General features: G+C 39.1%; 1 protein-coding gene across 2 annotated transcripts in view; it reads left to right on the plus strand.

Annotated features, from left to right (window-relative positions):
- The first annotated feature begins 488 nt into the window (after positions 1–488).
- LMOD1 (leiomodin 1) overlaps positions 489–15,582 on the plus strand; it is a 31,918-nt gene continuing 16,824 nt past the window's right edge. Inside the window, exon 1 of one of the 2 annotated variants that reach the window (XM_007426051.4) lies at positions 489–972. In XM_007426051.4, coding sequence (XP_007426113.1) covers positions 712–972 — 261 coding nt within the window. In that variant the 5' untranslated portion in view covers positions 489–711. The remainder of the gene's footprint in view (positions 973–15,582) is intronic. The other variant, XM_007426052.4, reaches the window with a different exon arrangement.

A 15,582-nucleotide genomic window follows, 5' to 3' on the forward strand; every position in this document is an offset into this window, starting at 1 on the left:
AAGAAAGATTATATCAAAAACTCATTTATTTTCAGTACAGAAGTAGAAGATACGCTGATTTCAACAAACGGAATCTTTCATTTAAATTAAAAAGCTTCAGGCATATTCTGATTTTACACATTTTATTATCGAGAGAAGTGTAAAATGAGAGGATACCGAGTGCCAACAATGAGATGCATTTGGTTTTAGATATGCGAGCACTTGATATACATACTTAAAGACTTTGTGTTCCTCTCTGCATCCATGCAGCCAGCCAGCAGCTTACTGGATTTTGTTTTGCTTTCCTTTTTAAAAAATTTGCAAGTTTCTCTTTCATTGCCTTTAAAAAACTAAATGTTCAAGACTAAATTTGGTCATGCAGCACTTCAAGATTCCCTGGAATGTCCTCAGGTTTCAAACTCCTCTGATGGACATCAGCTCCACCTCCTGTCTTGTGTGATTGGCTTCCCTACTCTCGGCTGGACTGCTGTCACTTTTCATTGGCCAGCTTCTCTACATCTGCATGGCCAGTATAATCCAGGCTGTAGAGAAGGTTTGGTTTCTGACACATAACATTTCAACACCTCTACAGTATCAGAAAGAAGAACCCGGCTTTACAGAAATCCTAACTCTCTGGGGATTTCTTAGCTTGCTTTTTCATAGATACACAATCACATATACTCACATATATCGCCTCTTGCAAGCTGCCGTGTCCTCTTGCAAGCTGCCGAGATGTCCAGAGTAGCCAAATACCGGCGGCAAGTCAGTGAGGATCCAGATATTGACAACTTACTGTCCACTTTGTCTCCAGAGGAGATGGAGGAGCTAGAGAAAGAGCTGGATGCATCCGAGACAGATGGGAGCATCCCGGTGGGCCTCGAGCACGTGGGCGAAACTGACAAGCCATTGAGTGGCAGGTGCAAGCGAGAGGAAACACTCAGCTCTCGGGAAAAGGAGACCAAGAAACATACTCCGAAGGAGCAGTCAGTGAATGTAAGTTGCTCTATGGGGAAGGAGTGCTGGCATGTGGGGAGGGGGAGTAATGCTAGCCATAAGTTATGGCTAGGACCATATGGCTTGTTAAGCTAAAACACCGCATTTTAGTTTTGCACAACGTGCAAACCTAGTCAGAAAGGCAAAAGGAGGAGATTGTTCTTCCACAGTAAAATGCAACTTATATTCTATTTTTTATAAACTAGATCAGTACAACATGAGCTATAAGTTTATTGTTTTTCATTGTCACAAATATTTTCCTAGAACTTTGCTGGATAAAACAATGAATGAGTTTACACCTCCTACTAATTCATGTGTGCTTCATCATGCTTACTGAGTCAATCACAATGGCTGGGTTCATACTTTGTGTAAAGTCAAAATGATACAACATTATTAACATGAGTGAACCCTGTCACAGAGCAGTTTCCTAGTTTCTTGAACTTTGAAATATTTGTCTGATGTAAGGAAGAGAAGGTCATTCCCTGTTAGGTTGGGCTGGTGCCCCAAAACTGTTTCTGGTTCTAGCTTTCCAATTTTGGGAATCCAGTCTTAATGCTTCTGTGGCTGTACCAATAATATCTGAGAGCTAACTTGGTTGCTGCAGGAGATAAGATGGGGAAGGTTACCCAACATTTGCTGGGTTTGTGAAAGTCATAATTTGCTTTAAAGATGACATGTAGAACAAGCTTTAGTAGCCTAGTGCCCACAATGGTAAGCCTTAAACTATGGTTTGAACCCACAAAAACTAGGTTCATATATCACTGTAAGTCAGAATCAAATCACATTGTGGATTAGTGGCATGAGTTAACCCAGTGGTTAGGATTTGTAAAGGCATGGTTTACAGTTTAGCATGTTGGGCAAATCTAGTCTATTCTAACATTCAATAAACTATTGTTAAACAAATGAAACAAATCCAACCACTATTTACTGCCCTTGCCTTTTATAGCAGCTAATTCTAAACAATATAGGGGATGTGTTTACATAGTATGCAAAGCCAAAATGTGTTTTAATCGTTTGAGGTTTAGCATTTCATGTGAACTGTGTTGTTTAAAAAGCCATGGCTTAGAGTGCTTATACCATTCCCAATCCTTCCAAAGACTAGAAAAAAGTGAGTTAACTACCCTTGTGGTTCCACAATATGCTTATTTAAGTTTGATAAAACCATGCTTTACTAATCACCTGCATTTGCAGTCCACCGTGAATATAAGCTGCCACATGGTCTGGGTTCATACAAATAGACAAATGCATTTTAGCCTAGTGTTTTGTTCAAGTCTAGCCTATATGTCATGCCACCTGACAAGGAATGATGGGAGGTAAGCTGTATGCTATGTTTATAAATGTGCCAAACCATGTTTAGCTTATCTATGATTATTAAATAAATCACAGTTGGCTAAATTCATCCAAAACATTAAGCATACAGTAGATTATTAACCGTACGTTTTTGGCTTAGCATATTACGTGAACTCAGGCTCTGTATTATTACGTTCCTTGAGAGGTGAGGGCAGACCACCTTCTTTGCCTCACCAGCAGCACCAGTTGCTTGCCCATCACAGTGTAGAAATGCAGGTGGGGATCTACCCTGTACTAAAGGGATCCCATGGCGAAGAGAAAGCCTTAACTTGCAACAAGCAAGGCCGGTTCTGTCCATAAGCGTAACGAAGCAAATGCTTCAGGTGGTGGACTGGGAATACCAGCCCAATTGAGACAAGCTAAAAAAAGAAAAAGAAAAAATCCAAGGCCAGGTCACTCTTGGCTGTCCCAAGACATTTTTTTGCGGGAGGCAAAGGATAAGATTGTCAGTATGTCCGCATGACATACTGAGCTACACCACATGTTATTCCAGCACATAGTCTGAGTTTATCCCATGTGTTAACAATTCACTGAAAACTTAGAAAATTGGGATAATTTCATAGCCATAGTTTGGTTAAACCAGGAGGTAGTGCATTAGGTGAACATAATGTTTATATATATATTCTTTCTTCTTCATGCACCTGTACAAACTGACCAGGACCTTAATTCTGACCCCACTGCTGATGATGGGAGTGTGTCCTTCATCTCACCTAAACACAACAGGTTAACCCAGGAGAGTCCCATTTTTTTAATTTCACGGAATGGCAGGCCAGCTGCCACCATGCTCACTGATAACACCTAGCCTCTGGCACCTGAAATGACTGGTTTTGGTTGCTCCCCAAATTTGTAAATTTCATCCCTGAAAAAATTACTGCAGTTTTTGAGGATATTTTTCATGTTTTCTCTTTCTCTCATACATATAGACTTAGGCTGTATTCACATTACATGTTGAACCACCAATTAGACACATTTTAGCCAAAGATGTTGCACGATCTCCTCTGGTGTGGCTAGTGCTGTGTGAAATCAGGTTAGTTGAATATACCATGGTTAAGTTAAATGGGGGGAGCATGTAATGAGAACACAGCAATAGGTACATACATCAAATGATGAAAAGAAGCTGGGCTGTAGTTCTGAAGGAGTTTTGCTTGGATACACAGATGACCAGCAAACTACCTCTGGGATTTTTTTTGAAGGGGTTAAAGAATAATTTTAAAAATTCAGGGAAGCTTTATAAGGTTGGCTTGTTTGATCAAGGCTAAAAGAGGAAAATAATTATATCTGGTTGCTCTTACTGGACTTTTGCTGACAAAGAATGATTAATGAAGCATTTGGATTTTGTTTTATTTTTTACCTAAGAAATGAGTTATGGGGAGAAGAGTGATTATGTTTTATTTAGAGATGGTGATAAGCTGTTAAAACTGTTTTTACCTGCCGAGATGAAGGGGGAAGTTGCTTTTTCTTTCTTTCTTTTTTCTTTTCTTTCTCTTTCTCTTTTTCCTTTTCCCTTTTTTTTCTTTCCTACAATCCCTCTCCCCCCCCTTTTTTGTATTTGTCTGTTTGCATTTTTTGTAGTTTGTATTGACTTTTATTCTTTTATAATTCTTAATAAAATTATTTGAAAAAAAAAAGCTGGGCTGTATATTTTGGCTCAGATATAGATGTGAGAGACCTGCAAAGCTCTGCCCAGCTTGTCTTGCAAGAGGGTGAGTGGATGCAGCTGTCGCCAAGTAAAATTTGGCAGAGGGATAGGAAGAATAAGTCCTTTGTAGAAAGTATAGGTTTCCTTTTGATATAATACAAGAAATAAAATTTGGTTGACTTTTTCCAAAAAGTAAGTTAGAATTTCTGCATCAATCAGAAATACAGTATGCAAAAGTATTTTCTCTTTATTTCTCTAAAATCTGCTAGAATGTTAATATATTTTGGAAAGCTTACCCCCTTACAGCTCTATTTTACTTTGACTTATTGCCATGTGCGAATGATACGCTAAGTTGCTATACTTGGTGAAAGGGATCATGCCTTTCTCCAGTTTAACTAGCCATCTTCCTTATTCCACACAGCTCTTTAACCAAGGGCTGAGGCTTACCTCTGATTAAGTATGTTATGCAAATGCAAAATAACAATTCTAGTTAGCAGGAACTGGGGGGATAATTTCAGATCCAGTTCTTGCTAACAACCTGTTCCAATTCAAGTGTTTATGGAAAATAAAAGCACAAACTTAAAAACATGCGTGCCAGTTTGTTGTTTGGTTTTGCTGGCTGATTGGAAAGGCCAGGACAATAATAACAGACATTATGGTATTTCAGTGGAATGATCTTTCTTGAAGATCATTTTTCTGTCTCACCCTAGAGGTCAACAGGAAGCATCTTGAATGTGAAAGTTTGTGAAAACCAAGGAGACAAGCAGGAAGCAAAGTAGACCATACACTTGCCCTTCAGAATTTGTGGCCCACTAAGCTGAACTGAATTATGTATGTATTATGTATGCCAGTAATAGTAAAGTGTTCTTTAAGGTTCTAGTGCTCAGTGGCTGGTGAATTATCTTTGCTTTGATGAGTCACAAGCTCTTTGATTCATGCATAGGACAGGCCTCCAGACAGCTTTAGACCTGTACGTAGTTACGGAATGTTTCTCTTTATCCCAGCCTTACCTAGCCTGGTGACTGGGAATTAAGGATTTTGTTCCAACACATCTAGGGGGCACTAAGTTGGAATAGACTGCTTTATTTGTTGGAGAAGAGTTATCCTCTGTGTAGATTAAAGGACACTGGGGATGAATCTTTGCAAATTAGGAATCAAAGGTCCTACATAGGTTTGTTAATGGAGCACGTAACTGCACATTCTGAGATAAATATTGCTATAATGAGAAATAAGCAATTTTAGAAAAATAAGCAAAATATGTGATTTTTTAATGGATAATTTAAATGTTATGGAGGATTTACATCTCTCTGACAACATGAAACCTTTTCTCTGAAGCAGGCCTTCTTAAATACTGTGCAAGTACACAAGTAGTTCAATCTAAATGAAATATTTAACCATTGTGGCCAAGAATTAAATCCCATTTAGTGGCTAAAGCACTGTAGAAGCCTTTGACAGACTTGTCTATTCAACAAATTCCAAATAAAATACCCCATTTCACTTATTTGTTTTTAACATTTTCAAGGAAGGAAATCCCGGGTCAGAGTGTAACAAGAGATACAGATTTCTCAAGCTAAGATAAAGAAAGATCTCTATTATTAACATTTACACATGTTAAAACATTGTTTGGCATCAGGCCTCTTTGAGTGAGGATTGCTATCTTACTTATTTTGATGTTCTGTTCTGTAACGCTGAACTGTGGGAGACGAACTAGTTGGCCAGTGGTCAAACTCTCTACAGTAGTAAATCTGTTCTTATAGATCATGTTGCAGTAAAACGATATTGCTGAGCCGACTCTCTTTTCTTTCCATCTCTAGAGAGAAGGAGAAAAAATATCCTGTCCATTCCTTTTCTCTTCCTTGGGCTTGTTAGTAGCAGATGGATTAACACTTCTGAAAGCAGCAGCAGGAAGGCTACCGTGGCCAAGTTTGTTGACACATAGCAATTCCCCATATGGGGAAAACAAATCACCCGATCCCAGTAGTTCTCTACATTCTTCCATAAGGAGACTGATGACTTTCCATTCTCAAGTTTCTTTATGTCGTTCCGGAATATACAATACAATTGAAACTTTTAGGAGAATTGAAATTCTATATAAGTAGTTTTCAGGAATTTAACATAGCATACATTGCACTCTGCCCTCCCAACAACCCTATAAAGTAGATTGGGCTGAGAAAAAGTGGCCCAAAAATCACCCAGTGAGCTTCTGTGCTGAGTGTGGACTAGAATTTAAATCTCCCTGGTACCTTAACCACTATACCACAGTGGCTCCCATTTTTATAATAATTTTCTCAAGGCTGAGGGCATTTCTGTATGGGGTGGCCAAACGGCTTATGTAAGGGACTGAGCCCATGCCAGTCACCTGATACCTTTGCAGATATTGTGCTTAAGCTCAGCTTCTTCCTGCTGCAGCTACAAGATTTCGTGCAAATAGGGAATTTCTAATAGTAGGCAGCAATTGTTTGCAGAAGCAGCAGCACCACTCTGCAATACCAGCTTTAACAGGGTAGTCCATTTGGCCTTTGGAGGGGACATCTGGACACCTCATCTTCCAGCTCTTGCCACCTTGCCAGGAATGCCAGGAACAGCATGCCAGATGAGAAACTTGTAGTTTGGTATCCTTTACTTGATTTTTTGGAGGTGGAAGGGGTTTAATTTTCAGCATAAAACTGAGTGTGGAGTATTCTATTATTGGCCTACAGCTAGGCCCAGGGTGGCTAAGACATATCAACTAACTAATTTACCAGAAGACTCAGTGATAGGTTCTGTGCAAGCATTAGTCACAGAGGTGCCCATAGCATCCTGATCACTAATACTTCAAACAACCCTGTCAATTTCTACTCCATTTCAAATAATAAATTAGAAAACTTGGTAAAGAAAAAGTTGGTCTTCTGAAGGTGCTCTGAAATCACTCCTGGGTGGTATGGACCTGATCGGGACTGCAAATTTAATGCCATTATTTTTGGATTCTCCCCGGTTATGTGATATTGCTTACACAAATACACACCAGTTATAGAGAGGCAGAAATAACATCTGAGTCAGCCTTGTTAGCACTTGATTTTTTGAGCTTCTATCATGGTCACCTGAAATCTTGAACTGTATTTTGTTATTTTATTGCCTCAAGGAAATACAATCTTGTGGAACTATACAGAGCCATGTGGATTATTCTGCATACAGTAGCTGATTAATGTATGAAAACAGTAGTAAAATTATTTAATCCAAGATAAATGTTGATACAAAGATCTGCCTTAATAACAGATAGCAGGGAAAGTATCAGTTTAAACTGAGATTCAGTGTGCATGTAGCTATCTTCTAAACTGTTGCATAGCCATTTTTTTTAGCTCATGCTAATTTCTCTTTATGCCAAATAATCATTTGATTCCTCTGCCAACAGTGAAAGCTGTGTCTGTCCTACAAAACCTAGGCTTTAAAAATGGGATTAGATAAATTAATGGAGGCATAGTAGATCTATTAACAGTTAGTAGCCATAATAGTTATAAATGGCATCACCAGGTTCAGAGACATATCTTTGAATAGCAGTTGCTGGAAACAAGAAATTGAATGCCTGACCACTCAGCCCTCTACAGCACAACCAACACAAGCTATGAAAAGGATAACACTACCATACATCAAAAACATCTCAGAAACAACCAACAGACTATTACAAGTACACAGCATCACTGTAGCACACAAACCAACTAAAGCCCTCCAAAACATCTTAAGTAAATCAAAAGACCCAGTAGCCCAAGTAGAAGAAACATGAGTCATCTACAACATACAGTGTAAGGACTGTAGCAGCCTCTACGTAGGACACACAGACAGAAGACTAGCAGAGCGGATCCATGCACACCAACTAGCAGTCAGAAGACACGACGAAAACTCCTTAAACTCACAACACATGGACAGACTAATGCTCAGTTTTCAAGCTAAGTCCAAAAATGCTAGGGAATTTCTGGAAGCTTGGCATTCAGACAAATCAGCCATCAATAGATACATAGAGATAAAGCATATTTACACACCATTCAAAAGAGACAATAAAGAAAGCTAAGGAAGGAAACAAAAAGAGCAGAACACATCCTCTCCAGCAGCCAACACCCAGATAAGCAGGGATTAACACCAGGCAAATGATCAAGCAGAAAACAATACCCTAATCAAGGAACTACCAAGGAGAAAACCACACCCCCACCAATACTGGCAGGGCAAACTACTGTACATAAACAGGGAGCAAACCCCACACTCACTAGCACTGATGATGTTACCTAATTGGGTAATGAAACATCTGCAAGCAAACAACCAAGCTCAGAGAGCACCAAGGACTCCATAAGAAACATGAATAACTCTCTTCATTATGCCATATTCCATAATTTTTTCAGCAGGGTATTATTACTGATATAATACTATTGATTGGAGTATTATTACCTGAATTCACACAACATGCAAAACCAAAATACTGTTTGCTTGTCTCAGCTTCAGGTGTTGTATGAACTTGGGCATTATGGTTTTTAAATTGGAATTTATGGCTTAGAGTGTGGTGGAAATTAAGCCAATTTGACTTATTAAAAAAAAGCATGGCTAAGCAAATCATGACTTAATATGCTGTGTAATCAAAACACATCTTTAAAAATTTTGGATTAAAATTATGTATGAGCCCAGTTTGTGAAACTGAAGTTCTGATTAAAGCTTTAAAAAAGTTCTCCCAGTCTAGTGTTTGGATTACCATTCCTAAAATTTCTATTCCATGTGACCCCATTGCTCCTCAAGCTGCACTGGTTGCCATTTGGTTCTGGGTTCAGTTCAAGATGCTGCTTATCACTTATAAAGCCCTTCATGGCATAGAGCCCAAAATGTGCCCATCTCTGGTTGTTTCTGCCCATCTGGTAAAATTGGGTAGAGTGGGCAAACGTTGGGTCCCATAAATAAGTACTATCACCTTGTGTGACCCAGGCACCATGCCTTTTCTGTTGTGGTGCCTGCCCTCTGGAATATTTTCCCCAGAGATCTGGTTGACTTCCACCCTGATATCATTCAGAAAGTTGTTAAAGACCTGAATGTTCTCCCAGGCCTTGGGCAGGGTGAAGGTTGAGCTCCTGCTGCATGGGCTTTTTTTATAATATGTTGTCTTTCAGCCACTCATCTCTTTTTTTGTCTTTTGTCTTCTTTTGCTTTTTAATTGTAAGATGCCCAGAGTTGTTGGGAACCCTATATATTGTATAACTAAATAAATAAATACATCTTTATTGGGGATTTGGAAACTTTTACTCCCAACTATCTGGCAGGCTGGATTTAAAATAATTCCTATCTTCAGTGTAAGATGCTGACTTAGTTTTCACTGACTGGTTTTGATAGTTTTATAATCTGTTTATTACATTTTTATCACATCCTTTCTCCAAGAGCACTATACACTGTTCTCTCCTATCTCCAGAACACACAGAGATACATAGTTTTACATTACAATACAGTAATTCTGAGTTTCTCAGTCCTGAGGTGGGTTGAGCTGAAAGGCAATGACTAGACCATAATGAGCTCTACAGCTGAAAAAGGTGGGGTATCCTTGGATCTCCTGGCCAAGATACACTCACCAGACAACACACATGCTGGCTGTCTCATATGTAGAAAAGTCAACAGTTTCTGACTTATACTGATGGCTTTTTCAGTATAAGCAACTAGCAGTCAAAGTAGAGGATAAAGCAGATTCTACAGACTGGAGTAGCCATATATTTTTGCCATTTATTTCAAGAAATTTATGTTGGATTTATGGCCAGCTTAATTTGTCTAAGCTTAAAATTTTAGTTATCCTACTTGTGTCAAACCATAACACTTCTGGAGGATATATGATCATGAATCTGATGAACCTTGTACTGATCAGAGAAAAAGAAGTCAGGTTCTACCCTGAATCTCAAGACTAAGTTAGATTTGGAAGCATTTTAACTATATAACATGTCTTCTTTTTCTCTGAATGTTAAGACAACCATAGGTGACCAGAAAGCTGTTTATAAGCAACCAAAAATAGAAATGAGTGTCTCTATGACTCTTTCACACTCAAGGAGCCAAAATAAAAATCAGCTTGGGAGGCATCACTTAACCTTTATTTTCTGTTCCTAGCAAAAGGTCAAACCCCTCATTCCCACCTCTCACCAGTTTCAGGAGAGCATCATTCTATAATTGTGGAGAATTTCCAACCTACAGAAAAAGCCATGGCTGCAAATAAACCTTAACCCAAATGACATGTTTCTGTCATTTACATATAACAGAATCCCAGTGGCTATTTCTTGGGGAGGAGGTGGACATCTGTGGCACTGAAAGAACAAAGGTTTCATACTTTCCCATCCACTGCTTTCCCTTTTCCGGGTGCTCTGGGATTCCAAACCCATATAGCTAATTGGTCACTCAGTTGATATTCAGCATGACTTAATTATTAAAAGTCTTAACCTATTATACAAGTGAAGAACATGGTTTGTATGCACAACATGGTAATCCATAGTTAATTGAATCATGGCTTACTATTATTGCAATTACCTGGGTCTGCACAAATATACTGAGCCACAAATTAACCAACCACATTTTAGTCTAGTGTGTTTATAATGCCCAGCAGTAGAACCATTTCACCAAGCTTCTACAAATTCATGTCCATTTTATTTATATTTTATTTTATATATCAAATTTGTCACTGCCCATCTCGTTGAAGCGATTCCATGCTGCAATTCAGGCAGTAGAATGAAATGCTGTATTCTTATTCTGCTCTATTTGAATTCCTATTCCTTGAGATGTCAAATGCCAGCCACATCACCATATGGCCAAAGAGAAGGCAGGCTGTGAACTGCCTGCAGGGAGGCAAACCTTGTCTCTCTCTTGCCTTTTTCTACTCCTTCCCAGGTGAGCTCTCATAAGTATTCCTAAGAGTGCTCTCCAAATTTGTCCATGGTAATACTATGCTTTGGAGTGGTTGGTAGTTCTGTGAAATTGTCAGCAGTTCTGGAATGTGGACTTTCTATCACTTCCTTTCTCAGTCTTCCATGTGACTTTTTAATGGACTAGCTTAAAATAAAGTTGGGGAAAGAAAGACTAAGTCTTGCACAAAGTAGAACTGTTCTGTATGGCTATTCTTTAGGTCCTGCTTATCAAGCACATAGTAACTTATGTTCTCATGATGTCAACTCTGTCTTATTCCCAGCCTGCTGTGGAGGCAACCTAGAATTGTCTTCAGTGTGAAAGTAGTATTCTTCAGACACAAAACTTGCTATAGGGCTAACCAATAGTTCCTTGGTTTCAGGTCTGGAGATTACATAGTCAGGGGGCAGGGATCTATCCAGCTCTTATTGGCCACCTAAAATCTGCTGCGGTCATGGCGTCTCCACCTTCAGGTTGCTGGGCACTATGACTTTTTTTTATCCTTTATTATGGCCTCTGGGCCAGAAAGCACAACAATAAAATACATTATCATGAATAAAACATTTTTAAAATGCAATAAAATTACATAAAATACATTATTATAGTAGCTGTAGTAGAAATAGCAGTAGCAATCACCAAAATTTGGCTAAACTGTGATTTTATTTGTCTTGGCTCTGAGAGGGTTTGGGAGCAAAGTCAGTTTACTATCACCTCTGTTGCTTTATATGCATTTTCTCTAGAACAGCTGCAGCAACACAGAGCTTCTGGGCAGGTAGCTCCTTCACTGGTGGGAACTCTCATCTCACCGCACTTTTCAGAGATCCTTTTTCTTGCCACAGCATGTTTCTCTAGGTTAACTGTTGGGGTGTGGGGATAATTGAAGGTCAGCTTCACACAGCTTTTGAAGGATTGAGGACCGGAAACTGTAACAACATGGTTGTTGTTGTTGTTGTTGTTCAGTCGTTAAGTCGTGTCCAACTCTTCGTGACCCCATGAACCATATTGCGCCAGGCCTTCCTGTCCTTCACTGCCTCCCTGAGTTTGCTCAGTTTCATGGTCATTGCTTCAGTGATGCTATCTAACCATCTCATCCTCTGCCGTCCTCTTCTCCTTTTGCCTTCAATCTTTCCCAGCATCAGGGTCTTTTCCAAAGACTCCTCTTGGATCTTTTTAAGGTCTCTATGACAAAGGCAAACCAGATCATTATTTCAGAAGTGCGCATATGCACATTTAGAAGGAAAGTGGGAAAAAGTCTGGATACAGTATGCAGTTAAGACTGGACTCAGGGCTGAAGTTCAGGGTCCTTTAACTTGGGGTTAGGGGGTTGGGAGATACAACAATGCAGTCCAGGAATAGCAAATAGTAGAGGTTGTAGCAGATAGATCCACTCTTCCTAGTTGCATGCTGCAGTTCAGAAGAGTTGATACTGCTCACTGCTGCTTGCTTGCTATTGAAGTAGAGATGGAGTAGTCCTCTCAAAAACAAAATACTTGATTAGAAGCCAAGGGATGCTAAGTGTCATTTGGGAAAGAAAAAAATAATAATAAGAGGAAGGTGAGGGGTGAAATGATGTATTTTGGAGGAGAGCATAGCTATATTCCCATGCAGGAGCATTCCTTTTTCAAAGATGTGAATGGATCTGGACAATTTATTTCAGGTCTCGCTTGAACATATTTATTTTTTCTTGTGATAAGAAGGAGAGCCAGAATTTTTCTTGTGATAAGAAGGAGGTACAAAATTTAACTTTAACTTTAAAAATCACAAAACCAAAGCAATTAACTAAATATTTTCTAGCCATTAAGCAGAGCAGCCAGGAAAAGGCTGCTTTTGATGTCCACAACTTCTTATACTCTCGTTCAGGGTTAGACAGGGGATAGAGTTGAACAACCTCAATGGCATCTCTGGCTGACGATGAAGTGGCAGCCAGTGTTAGCTTGCTGTTGCCAATGTTACAATGTGTCTCACCAGAAAGTCCAAAGACATGAGTCAACTGCAGCCTGGGAATTGCCTTGCTCCGGGGAAAAAGGCCATAAAAGGAAGCTTCCAAGGAAAATGTAGAACTAAGAAGTATGAAATGCTAGCAACAACATATAGATCTGAAATCTGCTATTAGTAAAAAGTTAGTCTCCTTTAAGTCAAGTTTGACTCCTGGTGACTTCATGGACATCCATATAGTTTTCTTGGCAGTGATAGGGAAGCGGTTTGCCATTCCATTTTTTTTGGCGAGTTTTGTTTTTTGTTTTTTTAAATTTTCCTGTCTATTCTACATCCCAGGTATTTCCTGGAGGAATCCCATCCAAATATTAACCAGGTCCAACCTTATTTACCTTCTGAGTGCCAACAAACCAGGAATTGCCACCTGCTGAGACATTTATTCAGTAGGTAACAATTCTATAATTGTCTAGTCAGGCATTTCTACACCATTAAATAACTGATGGAGTAGAGCTGACATAGGACTCAATCTGGGGTCTTAGCCTACGTTTCCAGGGGCAGAGCCTCTCTTCCCATTTTCATTTGAGCAACCTTGCTATCTTGCTGTGTGGTATACTCAGAAAGATGTACCGCTGTGGCTTCACAGCCACTTTTCTTTCACAGCCCAGCCAGTCACATTATTAACTCAGTTACACATTGCACTAAGCAGTTTGGCTGGTTTTGGCTTTGTATGGTATGTGAACCCAATAGTGAAAGAAATTGCAGCTTAATATGATTTGTAAACCATGGCTTATGATTTAGTGTGATGTAAGAACCTAGCCAGTTGTGACATATTCATCACATCATGGTTTTAAAAAATCTTGCCTTAGTGCAGTTGGTGCTTTCTCACCAAGGTCAAAGAAACCTTCCAAGCCCTGTCTTGCTATTTGACTGGCTCCCTTATTGGAAAACCCTAATCTTTCTTTCTCTGTCTCTGTTATAATTATTGGGGCATTCTGCTAGTCTAATGTTAAAGGATGTATATTGATCCAGTCTTTCTCCTATAAAGGTTGACGCAATATAAAGCTGCCATTTTTCATTGTAATCTCGTTAATTATCTCATTGGCCCATTTGTCTGACACAGAGAGCATAATATATTCTGTGCAGACTTCTGCAAAAGATCACTGAAGTTCTAACTTTATATACACCAGCTGCATATTAAACATGCAATTTATCATGCACTTGTCAATCAGGACTTCTGTAATAGGAAAGTGCAGCACATTGGATTTGAAGGCTCTGAAGTGTGTGGAGCATGTGAAGGTGCAAGCACAGCTCTTGTCTACAACTCCATAAAGCAATTGCTGCTCGATCCCAGGAAAACACATGTTTGGTTAAAGCAGTTGCAGGTGCCCTTACATCCCCCATAGCATCTCTGGGCTTCAGGTCCAAAGCAACACACAGACCTATTCTATCACAGTCCATGTGTGAATGGAAAAGAAGTTGCAGGTTTTGCTGAACATGTTCTTTTTGTATGAAAGTGCAATTAATTTTGCACTGGATTTAAATGTTCATCTTTTCATGCTATTACCCAGAGAAACTATTGGTGAAAAATGTGTTATAGTGTTTATTGAAGATAAGATCCAAGATAGCTGCTAGAAGTTGCACAGATGGTGCCCCAAAAGTGCTTGTAGGCCTTGCTTTTTCTACACAGTGTTGAATCCAGATTGTACATTTCTGTATTTCTAGCTATACTGCATTTCCTTATCACAGCAGTTTACAGGGTGTTAGCTAAATATCACTCGACATTTTAGGGACTGCTGACACCTTTCAGTTGAAAGTTGTAGACAACAATATATGGAAGGCTGACACCACATGTATAACCTTTATGCATTTGGTACTAGCAGAGCTGTTATGGGAGCATATAGATCTGAATTACTCAGTAGAATATTTCTTTAGTGGAATAGGAGTGTAGGGCTATCCACAGGCATATTTATGTGAAAATGCCTTCAGAAATATATAAGCTAAATGGCAGTTTGCTGCTAGTAACACATGAAAAAAGCTTGGGTGTATGCAGGTCAAGTAAATCTTAATTTGTTTCGGAGCAGAAGTTCAGTCAGAGACTTTTTTCTAAAATCTATACTACAGTTTCTGCGGCCTTTCTATAAAGAACCTTGTGCTGCTATGAGTGTGTGGGGCACTTCAAATTTTAAAGTAAAAAAAATAAATCACAGCCACTTGATAGTGTCAGTGAAGAAGTCCAATCCTCTTAAACCTGGGCTTTCAGATTCAGGCTGCAAAAATCTGGAGGATGACTAGGAAACTCTAATTCTTTGCTGTCTTCTAGTGATTGTGATTCTGCAAGTTCTGGCAGCTTAGATCTCATAGCCCAGTCCTACACATACAGATTTCAAAAAGGAGGTTGGTATCAGAACACTAGCGAAGTTTGACTTCAGCTACTGTCTGTTCTCCATATACATCCAATCTCACTCTTACGGAGGTCTGTATCAGACTTCATTCATTTCCCAAGTCAAAACCATTACAGTTGTAAAAACAGATGACCCTTAGATCAAGATGAGCTATAATTTGGGAATGAATTTATTTATTTCCAGAAATACAGTCACAGCTGAAAACTGCAGCAATAGTTTCACATGCTGTGACTTTTATGCTTTCACTTGAAGAACAGAAACTGTGAAATGATGAGTGTTATATTTTGCAAAGAGGATAATATTTTAAGAGCTGTGAAAAAAATCTAATGCATTTTCATCACAGAAAAAGGCACTGATCAACTTATTAAATTTATATACTGCCCAACTCCCAGCAACTCT

This window comes from Python bivittatus, unplaced genomic scaffold (assembly GCF_059951505.1).
Source record: "Python bivittatus isolate LINGU-HERP-01145 unplaced genomic scaffold, Pbiv_v1 ctg000700_np1212, whole genome shotgun sequence".
In the NCBI taxonomy this organism is placed as follows: Eukaryota; Metazoa; Chordata; class Lepidosauria; order Squamata; family Pythonidae; genus Python; species Python bivittatus.